This window comes from Protopterus annectens, chromosome 2.part0 (genome assembly GCF_019279795.1).
Source record: "Protopterus annectens isolate FY-2018-M chromosome 2.part0, PAN1.0, whole genome shotgun sequence".
Lineage (NCBI taxonomy): Eukaryota > Metazoa > Chordata > Ceratodontiformes > Protopteridae > Protopterus > Protopterus annectens.
In genome coordinates, this window is record NC_056728.1 from 408,397,814 (window position 1) to 408,412,047 (window position 14,234).

General features: G+C 40.0%; 1 protein-coding gene across 1 annotated transcript in view; it reads left to right on the plus strand.

Moving 5' to 3' along the window:
- RORB (RAR related orphan receptor B) overlaps window positions 1–14,234 on the plus strand; it is a 993,527-nt gene that overhangs the window by 590,542 nt on the left and 388,751 nt on the right. The window contains exon 2 of the mRNA XM_044060844.1: window positions 5,087–5,172. Within this exon, the coding sequence (XP_043916779.1) occupies window positions 5,087–5,172 (86 nt within the window). The remainder of the gene's footprint in view (window positions 1–5,086; window positions 5,173–14,234) is intronic.

The following is a 14,234-nucleotide window of genomic DNA, read 5'->3' on the forward strand; positions in this document are numbered from 1 at the left end:
TATTTACTCATTGTTTCAATTGTCTGATGGACTTTGTGACACTTGTGATTACTCTGTGTTTTTGAATTAGTTTTCTCTCTCTCTCTTTGTGAATTTCTTCATAGGTTCATAGGTAGGTACTAGGCTATCTGCCTGAAGGCATTTATAAGCCTAGCCGGAATGTGTTGGCTTTCACTGCCCCCTAAGATTAGTTCCCTGTGCCTCTGTCCAGCAGAGCCATTGAAGTGATCCCTGGGGTAAACTTTCTGTTTCCCATCCACTCATCAAGGTTTCTCTTGAAGAAGGTTAGTGAGGAGCCCTGCCTAATGTAGATTGGAATCTTGTTTCAGAGCATGGGAAGTCTCTGGGACAGGGATCTATCCCTAAAGCACGTCCTATTTGTTGTTGTGGTGAGGTTTAGATCACTGGAGTGTGTGGCTTGAGGGGATATGGTTTTCTTTAGGTGGAGCATGTTCATCAATTCTGGGTTGTACATTGCATTGTATGTCAGGCAGAGATCACCTCTGAGTAGACGGTATGCAACCGAGTACAGCTGGAGTTTCTTCAGTCGAGCTGCATAGGGCATCTGCTTGAGGCCAGTGATCCTCTTGGTGAGGTACTTCTATGGTCTTTCCAGTTGTTGCAGGTGTCTTGTAAGGTACATCCCAAATGGGGCATTGTACTCTATGATGAGTCTGATGAGTGATGCATAGAGGGGCCCAATGACCTCTTTCGATCTGAATGCAAACCCTTTTGTGATTAGGTGGGCCACATAGAAGGATTTTCTAATGACTTTGGCAATGTGATTATCAAAGGAGAGGTTACTATCTACTTGGGTCCCCAGATCCCTTATTACATCTTCTGTATTTAGGGGGCTACCACCTATGTGGTAGTTTGTGGGTACTTTGTTTTTTCCAAAGGGGATGACTATGCACTTTTTAGCATTTAGCTTGAGGCCATGGTTTTGACACTAGGTATCTGTCTCAGTGAGACCCTTTTGGAGGATGTCTGTGTCAGCTGGAGAGTCAATTATAGCCCCTAGTTTGCAGTCGTCTGCAAACTTGGTCAGCCATAGTCCTCCTGTGCTTGCCTGTACCTCTGAGAAGTATATGCCAAACAAGAGGGGTCCTAGGACTGAGCCCTGGGGAATGCCACTTGTAACCGGTTTAGAGTCAGACCTCGCTCCCACAACTCTTACCATGTGGGCTCTGTCCGTGAGCCAGTTGGCAACCCATCTCGTGACGTAGGGGTTTATGTTCAGGCTGGTGAGCTTGTCTATAATACCTGAGTGGGGAATGGTGTTGAAGGCCTTTGCAAGGTCTAGGTAAGCTGTGTGGACCACGTTTCCCTCATCTATAGCCTTGGTAACTGTCTCAAAGAAGTCCACCAGGTTTAGGAGGCATGATCTGCCCTTAACAAAGCCGAACTGGGTAGGGTCCAGTGTTTGGAGGTTTCCAATGTCTCTGTTAATGAGATCCATGATGATGTGCTCCATAGCTTTGCAGACCAATCTAGTCAGGCTTATAGGACGATAGTTCCCGGGGCCCGTTGTGGGTCTACCTTTGTGGAGTGGAATAACCATTGCTGTGCGCCACTCTATGGGCACGTAGCCTGTGGAGAGGCTGAGTTTAAACAGCGTGTTTAGGTGAGGGGTTAGTTAATCTTTGAGCTGGTGTAGGATGCAGCCTGGGACACCATCCGGTCCCATTGATGCTGTGTTTTTGGCTTTGGAGAGGGCTTTTTTAACCTGAGTGTCTGTGATTTCAGGGGCACTACATTCTTCTGGTATAGTTATGGGCCCTTTTGGGGGTGAGAGGGGGGTGAAGTTTGCACTGAACCTGTCTGCCAGGATGTTGGCTATATCAGTCGGTTCAGTGTATTTTGTGCCATTCTGCATTAACTCCGAGTAGATCTGAGAATTGCCACTTAGAGTCTTGGCATAGCTAAAGAATGCCTTGTGGTTATCTTTGGAGTCCATGGCAATTTTTCTTTCGAAGCTAGTCTTGGATGATTTTATGAGAGAATGTAGTTTCTTGCTGATACAGATCAGGGATGTCTTCCCTTCTTGGGATTTTACTCTTTTCTGTACTAGTTTCCTCCTTCTGTTGTATAGCTTGTTTATGGCAGGGGTCCACCAGACTGGTTTCCTTTTCTTGGAGGAGTGAGTCTTGGTTTTGTTTGGGATAGCACAATCCATGCATTCTTGTAGGTGCCTGTAGAGTGCATTAGTAAAGGATTTTGCAGCTTGGACAGCGTTATCCTTTAGCATGGAGCATGAGGGCTTTGAAACTTCCCACCTCGGTCTTAAGTAATGTGAAGTTTGCTTTTGAAAAGTTTTTCACGGTTGTTTCTTTGACCGGGGATGGTGGTGGAATGTGGATATCCAGAGTGATTAGTTTATGGTCAGATCTAATCAGTGAGGGGTTGACTTCTGGTGTGGAACACCAGTCGCCCATGTTGGTGATGACCAGGTCCAATATGTTGTCAGCTGTGGTGGGGGTGTTGACCAGTTGATCCAGGGCATTTGAGTTTATAAAATCTAGGAAATGTTGGGCAAGGAAGTTTGTACTTGAGTAGTTCTCCCAGTTAATGTTTGGGTAATTGAAATCACCCAATATCAGGGTGTTTGGTAGGACCTTTATGTTTCCCAGTGTTTCCAAGAATGCAGAGTGGGGGTCCTGGGACATGGTGGATGATCTGTAGCAGGCTATAATTTGAATAGCAGTTTAGCCCATTGTTAGTTGCACGTGGATGATCTCTGAAGCATCGTGTTGTGCCACTAACCTGGAGGTGTGGGTATCCTTGATGAATATGGATACTCCCCTGCCTTTTGTATTTTGGTCCAGGTTTTGTGGCTGAAATGTATGGTATGAGTTGTAGCCTGGTAGTGCTGGGGTGCTCTCTGGAGCCTTAAACCAGGTTTCTGTTACTGCACATATATTGATTTTCTCCATACTGAGGAGTGCCTCGAGTGCGTGTATTTTGAGGTTTAGACTTCTGGCATTGAGTAGAATTGCCCTCAGTTTTTTGTTACTTGTGCTATTTACGGTGGTGGGTTTGTCTTTTGTGCCTTGCCTAAAAAAGGCACTATGGGGGTGGCAAGAGCCCTGGCCAGTATTCGAAGGCCTTAGGGTGACAGGTGCAAGCCGTCTCTAGAGAAGCAGCGTGGCTTGTCGAGCATGTCATCCCAGGCGGACAAACACTGGATCCCCTTTGAATGACACCAGAAGCTTAGCCAATTGTTGAAATTGATATTTTTTTTTCTATACAGTGGTATCATTCTTGGTGAGGGCTGGATGCTACTCGGAGTCAGGGTCTTACCGGCCTGGGCTACGTGATCAGAGAGCTCCTCCATGTCTCTTTTCATGTAGTCCAGGGAGGTATGGCTCAGGTCATTCACACCAACATGGACAATGACAGAGTCATATTTGTACTTGTTCTGGAGTGACCTGAGTGCTTGTGTTATGTAGCGGATCCTGGCACCCGACAGGCAGCTAACAATAACCTTCTCCTTGTTCAGCCTAGTGAGTGGGACGTCAGTGTGTCTGACTATAGAGTCACCTATTACTAGTGTGTTGGGTATGTTATTTTGCCTTAAGGGCTGTGATTGTGTGGCACACTGGTTTTGTGAAGTATGTGTTTCATGGTTTGTGTTGGGGGTGGAGATTGCTTGGATGTGTGCTTTGGAGGTCTCTTTTGCTTTTGCAGATTTTTATTTAGAGCCTCCGAGTATGTTTTCATATATTTATGTGTGTTTTTTGCTGGTGCTGGTTTCATAGGTCTATGTGAGACTGGTGGTGTGATGCAAGTAATTCCCTTCTCCTCTTGACTGCCTGGTCCAGTCTTGGGTTGAGAGAGCTTAGCCTCCAGTTTGGCTGTGTAATTGCATCTCTCGCATATATTAGTGTTTGGTGGATTGTGCCTGCAAATGGTCTGTTGTGATCAGTGTACCAGCCTACTAACCAAACTTAAATAAATATGTTGCAATCCTTGACAGGTGTTCTACATATGCAAAGTACCTACCTACTCCGCTAAAAATCTTGGAAATGATAAACTAACATCTGAATGGTTATGACTGTTGTAGGCATGTATAAAGTTTAAAGTTTTCAAAATGCATTTTCTTAAATCAAATATTTGCTTGTGCTACAAACCACAGTTTATGTAAGACTTCAAACCATCCATTCATAACCCCTTTTTCCCATTTTTGCACATGGGGTCACAGTCTCACTTCAGCTATGACAATCATCTAGAGCCAAGGTTTACAACACTGGGTGGCAAGCCCAGCTGCAGTAGTTCTTCTACACCACACACTTGCATGCACACTCACACCTATGGCCAATTTAGAGTGTCCATGGCAACTACTGCATATCTTTGGAATGTGGGAGGAAACTGTAGCACCCAAATGAGGCCTACAAAAACACGGGGAGGATATGCAGGCTATGCACAGGAGGCACCCCAGCCAAGAGTCAAACAGAGAACCTCTTGCTGTAAGGTGACAACACTATCTGCTGAGGACTTCTTATCATAAAAAGGGGTTGGCTGTAGTATCTTCAGTATTAAATGGTTAGCATTGCTGATGCCTATTGTTAAAAGCAAACATTATTCTGTGAGATGCATTTTAATTAGCTTTCAGTCGAACTTGCTTCCGAACTCCTTTGTTAGTTAAATCTGCTATATATTTTAAATGTCATCTAAAAATTTTTCAACTACTAAACCATGGACACTGAATTTTTCTCAACTACTCTTATCTTGAAGTTTGGATTTACTCTTCAAGTTACTAAAACATTTAAGGTGCTTGCACTTTGCATTCAATGTGAAATTAATCTAGGTATATATTGCAGCATTAAAATATCATCAGCTGCAGTCTGTTGCTCTTAACAGGGAAAGTACCCTTTATGTAACAACAGTTTTGTAGGCTGCCTATGGTGAAAATTATTCAAAAGCATATTGTTGTCATATTTTATAAACTGTTAGCATTTTTTTATTTTGTCTTGGTTATTTTTTTTTTATTTTGTTTTTGTTGGGTTTTTTTTCAGATAAATTTACTTGACTGTGTAAGGTAAAGGATTTATATCAAATATCTCAAAATATGTCCTTTATTTTTCAGCACAAATTGAAGTGATACCATGCAAAATATGTGGAGATAAGTCCTCAGGAATCCATTATGGAGTCATCACATGTGAAGGCTGCAAGGTATTTATAGCTGTTGTCATCTACATGTCTTATGTTTCAACATTGGCCACAGTAAGTTATTTCTTTCCAAAAAACTTAATCATTGCTGCTGTAGATAGCAGCTACTGACCTAGAACCTACACACAAGACTGCTCGAGTTATATTACCCTTAACATGTAGAATTAGTGTACTTTGGTATCAATCATCAGGGAAACTACAGTCAGTTGTTGTGTCTTTCGGCTTTTCCTGGTTAGGGATTGCCACAGCAGAACTCCGGTCTGCCAATGATTAGCAGTAGATTTTTACGTGCTGGCTTGCTGGGCCTAACGCACAACCTTCAACAAAGGAATGCCCATTCACGCATGTCGCCACACAGAAGACACTCTAACTGAGAATCGAACGGGCAACGTCTAACTGTGAGGTGACAACGCTACCACAGCACCACCACCAAACTAAATACTAAAGGGACCTTGTTAAGACTTATACATATCCATTGTCACCTGACATGGTCACCTGATATGATGCACCTGTGTTTTTTCTTCAGAAAGGAACAAACTGATGATGACTAAATCTAATGTTTTGGTTTGTATACTAATATTGCTTTCTGCCTACTTTCTCTTATTTTATGGCATTATTTTACTTCAAGATTTTTCTGAGTTTTATCAGTTCTCTGTTAAGGCATTGGGAAAACTTTGAGTTTAATTTTGTGAGGCCTAGGGGATGGTAATTACTTTGTGGACCTAATTAGTATCATGTTCCATGTAATAGCAAATATTTTCAGAATTTTTCTAGTGCAATCTGTTTCTCTAAAATTTTAATAACAAGCTTATTACAACACTTAACATTTTAGTGCCCCTTTGACAAAGATAAAACTAGGTTTTCAGTAATGTTAGTGTTTTTTTTTTTTTATGGATCTTTAGATTAGGTATGGAGGCATGTTACAGTGTTTTTTTAATAAAATGGATCTTTAGATTAGGTATGAAGGAGCGACATGATCTAAGTGTCAAACACTTGATGACAGCTGTCTCAGGCAGTGTAAGAACTGCATCAGCTCAGAAAAATGTGCTCTTTATTGACAGTACCGTGAGTACTTATGAGATGTAAGTATATCCAGAAAATGGAGAACAACTGCTCAACAATGGTCTCACCTCATGACTACACACATGCACGCGCGCACACACACACACACACACACACACACACACACACACACACACACAGATATACACACATGTACAGAATGCATACCTCTCACTGACCACAGTAAATCACAGATACACAAATAATAAAAATATTCGGGTTTAAAAATTCAAGCAAGCCATACTTAAAACCCAAACAACAGACATTGTGAACTAGCAACACTAGAAATATCCCAGACATTGATAGTGCCATTATGCTTAAAACATGTGATTATTATTATTTATTTATTTATTTATTTCCATTTGTTGATTGAGAGTAATCTGACTGAGCTAAAAGCCCATTTTCAGTGGTGGCCTGGGGAGAAATGCTTCACAGTTGTACAAAAGAGTAACAAAAAATTGAAAGGTGCATAGAATTTTTGAATACATAGACAAAACTATGCAAAATACATATATACATCAACAGAAAACATAAGGAATAAGGTTACAAATGCCATACAGCAGTATATGGCAACAGTTACATATAATGTATGAAGCACAGTAGTTAAAGGAGGTAGAGGAAAGGATAGAGAAACTAGAATGGACAGGAGTTGGGGATAAGATGGATGAAGATGAAATTCAGGTACAAGGGCAGGTTCTTCTGGGGGTTAGGTAGGTTGTTTTAGATTACATTGAAGTGTTTTATGTTTATTCTCATGTCTATGGTCTGAGGCAATGGAATTCCACTGCTTGGCTATGTAAACAGAGCATAAAGAGTCACCAAAGTGGTTGTTTGATTTGACAACTTCTAGGAGGTTTAGGGTCTGATATCTTAAGTCTCTGCAAAGGGATTAGCTTAACAGACTTTGCAGGATGTTTGTGATGGGTTCATGCCTTCCTGGGATCAAACTTAAAGATATTTCAGTATCCTTGTCTCATGCTATGAGTAATTATAACAAGGTCATAGTTCATCTTAAACTAAAAAACTCTGAGTAGGTCCTCTGTCCTGGGTATGCAGTAAGATATGCCATCTCTTTAAATATCCTAACCAGTATTATAAAAAGACATCTCATTCATAGATTCCACCCATCACTTCTGTGGCAGATACATAACAAGATGAAGCATTGGTGTCAGAAGCAGATAATTCAGTGACTATCAGACTAGAGTAAGATGTGATACTGGCTGGAATCCTTTGTACCCAATGCACACACACAGACACACAGAGACACACACACACACGCACACACACACACACACACACACACACACACACACACACACACGCACACAGAAACACACACACATGCAAACACATGCACACGCGTGTGTGTGTGTGTTTGTCTGTATGTCAAATGATATTAGCAATAAAACTCTGTGGAGCCAAATCTTAAGATTAATATCAGATTCATTGTACAAACTGAAGGGTAGTCACCTATAATAAAAATATCTCAGCAGTAGCTTACAGCACCACCTTCCAGAGTGATAAAGTTGTGAGAGATCTCAGCACTTTCATGGACAACTCCCAGTCTTTCAACCACCACATAGCAACAGTAGTTAGGAAACCCTGCTGTTTAACCCGCTTAATAAATAAAAGTAGCTCATCCAGGTCAAAAGAAGTATATAATTCCTCTATGCTCTGTCCTGATCAAGCCAGTAATAGAACGCAATGGCCCTTTTAGCATTTACCTTTCCAATTACATCACACAACCAGGAATACTTCAGAGGTCTCTAACTAAAAGGATCACTGAACAAAATCCCACAGCTATTAAGACAGGTTTGAGGCTCTTCTAGACTACAATACAGTGACTTTTGTCAATCATCTCTTACTGTTACCGACCCAACCCTCCCTTGTCACTTACACCACAGCAAAATGAATAGGTCTACAAACATTCAAACTAAAGACTTGAATTTCAGTCAAGAAATAAATAAAATATTCTGGCAGGACAGATTTATTACTCAGAAATTACCCCATCTCTAGAACAATCTTCCGTTGCCTATAAAACAAAATGGTACCCTCACTTCCTTTAAGACAAACCTTAATGAATGGATAAGCACCCACAAATTTATCCTTTGCCTAGCTTATTTTGCCTTCCTGGAGGCAGGAGATGCCCTGTGAGGGTAGGAATTTGGCAAAATGACTATGGTTTGTGGACTGATTTTTCCTTGTAAACTCTATGACTCCGTAAATCTATGAATGATTGCACTGCACATACATATACTGGCTGCTGGATAGCAACTCTCTCCCTGTATGTCAACTGTAGTACTGCAGGCACTACAGAGTTGACACTGCCATGCCTGAAATACTGTAGCTAAGATACAACATGCTACATAATGTGTATCAGAAAATGCTTAAAAATAAGGCTTTTAGAGCCATATTTTGCTTTTAAATGAGCCTCCTGTATATTGTGTAAAACAACATGGAATTAAATTTTTTGAGCATGCATGAAGTCCACTGGCCATGAATCCCATACACAACACTTGTGTTCCAGAATGATCAACTTGTATGTCTTTGCTGCTTCAGGCACAGACAATGCCTGCAGTCCTGCAGCCAACCTGCAGGGGGAGTACTCAGCAATAGTGGACTTATGATGAACTCTGTGTGCACCACTACTGATGGTAATGTATAAATTAGCATGCAATGCCAACTTATACTTAAGATAAAGTTTAGTATAAGAAGGGGTACAGTTTTTTGAGAGTCAGGCACCCATTCATGCTGGAGGGATAGTTTCCTGTCCCAGAGACTTCCCAAACTCTGGAACAAACTACCTATCTGTATCAAACAAAGCTCCTCATTAGCACTCTTCAAGAAAAATCTTGATGATTGGATGGGAGATAGGAAATTCACCCCGGGGATCAGTTCTGTGACTCTGCTCGACAGGGGCACAGGAAAATAATTTTCTTGGGTGGAGAAAGCCAGGTTACCTTTTTGGCTAGGCTTTTATAGGCCCTAGGGCCAATAGCCTAGTACCTACCTATGAATCTATGAACCTATATTACATTTTCAGTAGTACATGTACCCGATGCTCTAAATATAAATGTTTCTTGACTAATAGGATGTTAAAAAAATAAATGTGCATTAATATCCTTACAATGAACACAATTATAACAAGGGACAGTGCCAGATTTTTTCTTCTTAGAACTAATATCAACCATCCCTATTTTCATATCCTTATTGCACAAATATCTTTTCTCTGAATCTGCATGGCCGATATGTTCCATCTAAACTAGGGTTACTATGCTCTTTGATGGATTGTGTTTTAAATTATAATGTGTTTATGTTTAATAATAAATTTTATCATCAGCGACTTGGTGTAGCCATGGGCAAATACATATGCTAATCTTGTATTAGCAAGATGGGAAAAGAAAATTATTTTCAGTTAACATGCTGAGACATTTAGAAATGATAATCTACTATTTTTAAGAGGTTTGTGGATAAGTTGACTACGTTTATAGACTATTTACATTCTTCAACTGATTTTCTAGTTTTTGATGTTGAATCATCATATGATAGTATTAATTTTTTGGATATTACGATCTCTAAACATGATACTTTGATAATGTAATATACAGAAAAAATGCGCAAGCAGTTACGTATGTTCATTCAGAGAGTATGCACCCCAGACATATTTTTGAAGGAGTTGTAAAAAGTCAATTTATATGATCAAGTAGACTCGGTACTAGAGATGGGACATTTTTAGAAGAAATGGAGGATATGGCACTGGACTTTAGAAATAGAGGGTATAGCAATGCTCTTATTGAGGACACTAAAAAGTTGGTGAACTATCAGCGAAAAGATCTAGCCAAACCCTATTTGTCTGGTCAGAGTACTGATGTTCAAAGTGATATTAGTACTAAAAATGGCAATAGGCATGGGATCAGTTATATGATGAAATTTAATAGACATACAAAAATAGTGCAACGAATTATTAGAAAAAAAAATATCTATTCTGACTTCTAACCAGGAAGATAGTGAGATTGTAGGTATAAAACTTTGGTTTGTATTTAAGAGGGAAAAGAACCTTAAACAATATTTTTGCTATGAGGATATGAAAATAGGGATGGTTGATATTAGTTCTAAGCACTGTCCCTTGTTATAATTGTGTTCATTGTAAGGATATTAATACACATTTATTTTTTTAACATCCTATTGGTCAAGATATTTAGAGCATCGGGTACATGTACTACTGAAAATGTAATATATTTTGTAAATTGTGTCCAATACCATTGTTTCTATATTGGTAAAACCAATATGAAATTAAAAGAAAGAATTAGTGCACACATGTCCGATATCCAGAGAAATATTTCCACTAATGCTTTAGCTAAACACATCCATGAAAGGTGTAGGACACAATTTTAAGTTTAGGATTTTACAGGTTATATTTCCTAGTACGAGTAGAAGGGATTTAGTAAATAGAACAGAGCTAATGGAATACAAATGGATTAATTATTTTAGGGCAGATAGATTACCAGGACTTAACAGCAGCAACAGTATTAAACCTATTTTAAAGAACAAGCATGATGTGATATAAATATATACGTATTTATAATTATTTATGTATTATATACATGCTTTTTATTTCATTTTATATTAGTGTAGAATGCCTGGGTTTTTAAGTTTATTGATGGGCTAATTGCTTCTGTTAACTGGAACCATGGACTGATTGGTTGGTTTGCATATAAAACAAAGGTATTGTTTTAATGCACTGAAGAAGAGTTTTACTCAAAAGCTTTGCAGTTTATATTTTATTCTGTTTTGATTCTATATTAAATAACATATTGAACAGTGGACTTCTGTTTTTTTGTACTACTGAGATTTTATTTATCTCGAGTAGACTCCCATTTATTCCACTTATCCATTTTTTTTAGTTTGGATTACTCTTCTCCCCTCATTTCATTGTGATGTGAAACTGCCCGCTGGATTTACTAATCTTCCATGCGGGACTAATCTAGTCTTGCACGGAAGCGGCAGTGTAGGAAGAAGACAGCAGCGCACCATGCATATTAATGAAGGTGCACTGCCTGACCTCCTAATCCTACATGGAGCATGGACGATTGCAGGGGGCATGTCTGAGAGCAGAGCTCTCAGAATAAACATGCCCCTGCAAAGTAGAACAGCAGAAACTGTAAGTAAATGAGCAAGTCCGCATATCCCCAACAGTCCCCCATGTGTACAACAGGAACAGTACATATAAATAAAACGAAGAGACCCTTTTATTTATTTTTTTTTTAAACCCAGAGTACAGCTAACTGTAGTTGTGCATATTTGCCCATCGCTTAGCTACGGTTAAAGCAGTTCAAAAGGCTGAAGAGGATAACAAGGAAGATATATGCAAATGAAGCAGCACAGTAATAGTGTAGTGGTCAGAGCATCAGCCTAACGAGCAGGCATTCCCAGTTCGAGTGCCACTGCAGCATATTCCATTTTCTATGTGAAATCTGTATATGAACATTTTGTGAAATTTTTTTGCTGTATGACCTACTAAATAACATTTAAATGCACATGTGAAGTGTCAGTGTCATAATGAATAAGGCACTAGTAAGCCGGTTTAAGTACATATAAGCAGTTGTAAGCATATATAAGCACTAGTAAGCGTAGTTAAGTGCGTTTGCATGGGGATAAGCATTGCCCACACAGATTAAGCAAAGAAGAAGCTAACTGAGTGTAAGAAACTGCACCCAAAGGTTAGCATTGCTTAGCTCCACGCAAACCCCGCGTACAAAGTGCCTTAATCACTCTGTACCCAACGGCCCATGTTCTGCCCGATAACAAAATAAACTGCCTCTGCAAGGCTTGAACTCAGGACCCTTTACACTATAGTCACAGTACTCAACCACTAAGCCATCACAGCAATGCAGATGAATGAGGTATCAGCAAACTAATCCTCACCACAATCCTCACCACAGGAAAATCAAACCAAACATGTGAACTGAATCTATGTACAGTGTGATGTTGTATAATCTACCACAGAACATAAATATGTGAACTGATGTATTGCAGTAAGCATAGATTTAAGGTGTTATTGTAATAAAGTGTAGAAGTCCCCAGGTCCCCATTCAGTGTATGTACACTTGAATCACGAATACCAGACACATATATAACCCATAATGAAGAATAAATCACTGCCAAATGGCAAATATAGTGCTAATTAACTATTAAGCAATGCTAACCACAGGACAGCTCAAGTTAGTAAGTGTAAGCAATGTGTAGGGGAGCCAATTCAATCTGCCTAGTGGTATACCTCTTTAAGCAGGGCCAACCTTATGTAAGCAGGTCTGCCCATAGCTTAGCCCTTTCAAAACCAGCCAATGACGGGAAAGTGGCTGTATTTAAACCCCATAGGCAGGAATGCTTCTCATAACTGGTTGTAGCATCCTGCTGCAGGCAGAATGGCTGGTGTGGGTGAAGGCACTCGATTTAGAGCGCAGCGCTAGGGCATCCAGGAGTCAAAATTCATAGTCTGGCTCCTGGTAAAACACCATGAGCAGAGACTACTGCGGGGTCAGTATCAGGGCTCACAGTATAAAGTGGAGGCCTGGGACAGTCTCGCCCGTGGCCTCACGAGTGCCACAGGTATCCCCCAGACTGGTGAGCAGGTCAGGCACCACCATGCTGACCTGAAGCGGTGGAGGGGGGATATACTGGAATAGTGGATCCAGGAGTCTCAGCAGATGCCCAATGCCCCAGTACTGAGTAAGTACTCATTCTACTAAGTAGTAAATAATTGCCTAGCTTGTGTATACTATGGATAGGTATGGCTAAATATCACTGTATTTCTCTGACAGCTGCAGATTAGCGGGCTGCGAATCACCAAGCCCATGATGCTAGGTTGCAAAGGCTGTATTGTGAAGCAGGTTAGTAATTAGTCTGCATGTACTGTCATAAATATAAGAGCCTTAGAAAGTGTTGTACCAGTAGAAATAAATGTGTAATAATCTGTGAATAAAGGTATAACCCCTTGAGTGCTTCTGTTTACTCTTCTTTCATATGTTGGCGGGCTGTTGCATACTATAACTAGTACTGTTGTATTGTGAGCAGTTTCACCCACACTGTGGTATGCAGATAAAATGTGTATGAAGTCCTGCATAACAATGTTAGAAGTGCCAAGAGGTCAGTCATATTGTACAAATGAGTGAGACTTAGAAAACAGTAGAAAGCTTTACATCAATTCCCTGATAGCACAGTGTACTGTGATGTTAGCTATAATTTTCTGTCACACACAGCAGGGGTTTGAATCTTGGGAGTGCTACTAAGTTGTATGCATAATCATACCCCACAACTGTTTAGATTTTGTTACAATGTTCAGATGGAAAGCTGTATGCATAATTACACAAAACAACTGTACAAAAATTGCTAGAATGTTCAGATTGAAAGGTGTATGCATATTCATACCCCACGACTGTTCCAATCTGTCCAACACGTCCAGATAAATGGCCCATATCACCAGACTGGTACCCTGTTCCCCTGAAAAATCAGTGTGATGATCCAAGAAATGTAGGCAGCCGTTAATGACATATAACTGATAGTCAAACGTGTACATGGTCATAGAATGTATATGAAAACAAACCTGTCATTCTAGCACCTCACCCAAAGTGTATGACAGCAATTATTAACATATGTTGCATTAACACCTGCATCCTGTCACACCTGTATGTAAGACACAGGTCACATATATAATAATCTATGAACATACCAGTGTACAATGTAATGCCATTGGGTAGTGTAATAATACATGTAAGGGAAAGATCACTGCAGTGATTAAGAATGTTGTGAAAACTACAAGGATATATTAGTTGTTAATTGAACTCTCTCTCTCACCCCTACCATATGTGCAAAATAACCCAATGACACTCCTCAACTGGTATGTGTACACTCCAAACTTTTGTTGGGACATATGTTCTAATGCTTTATAAATATTCACATTTGTTTCTATGCATGCACCATGTTAAAATACTCCCATATTGATG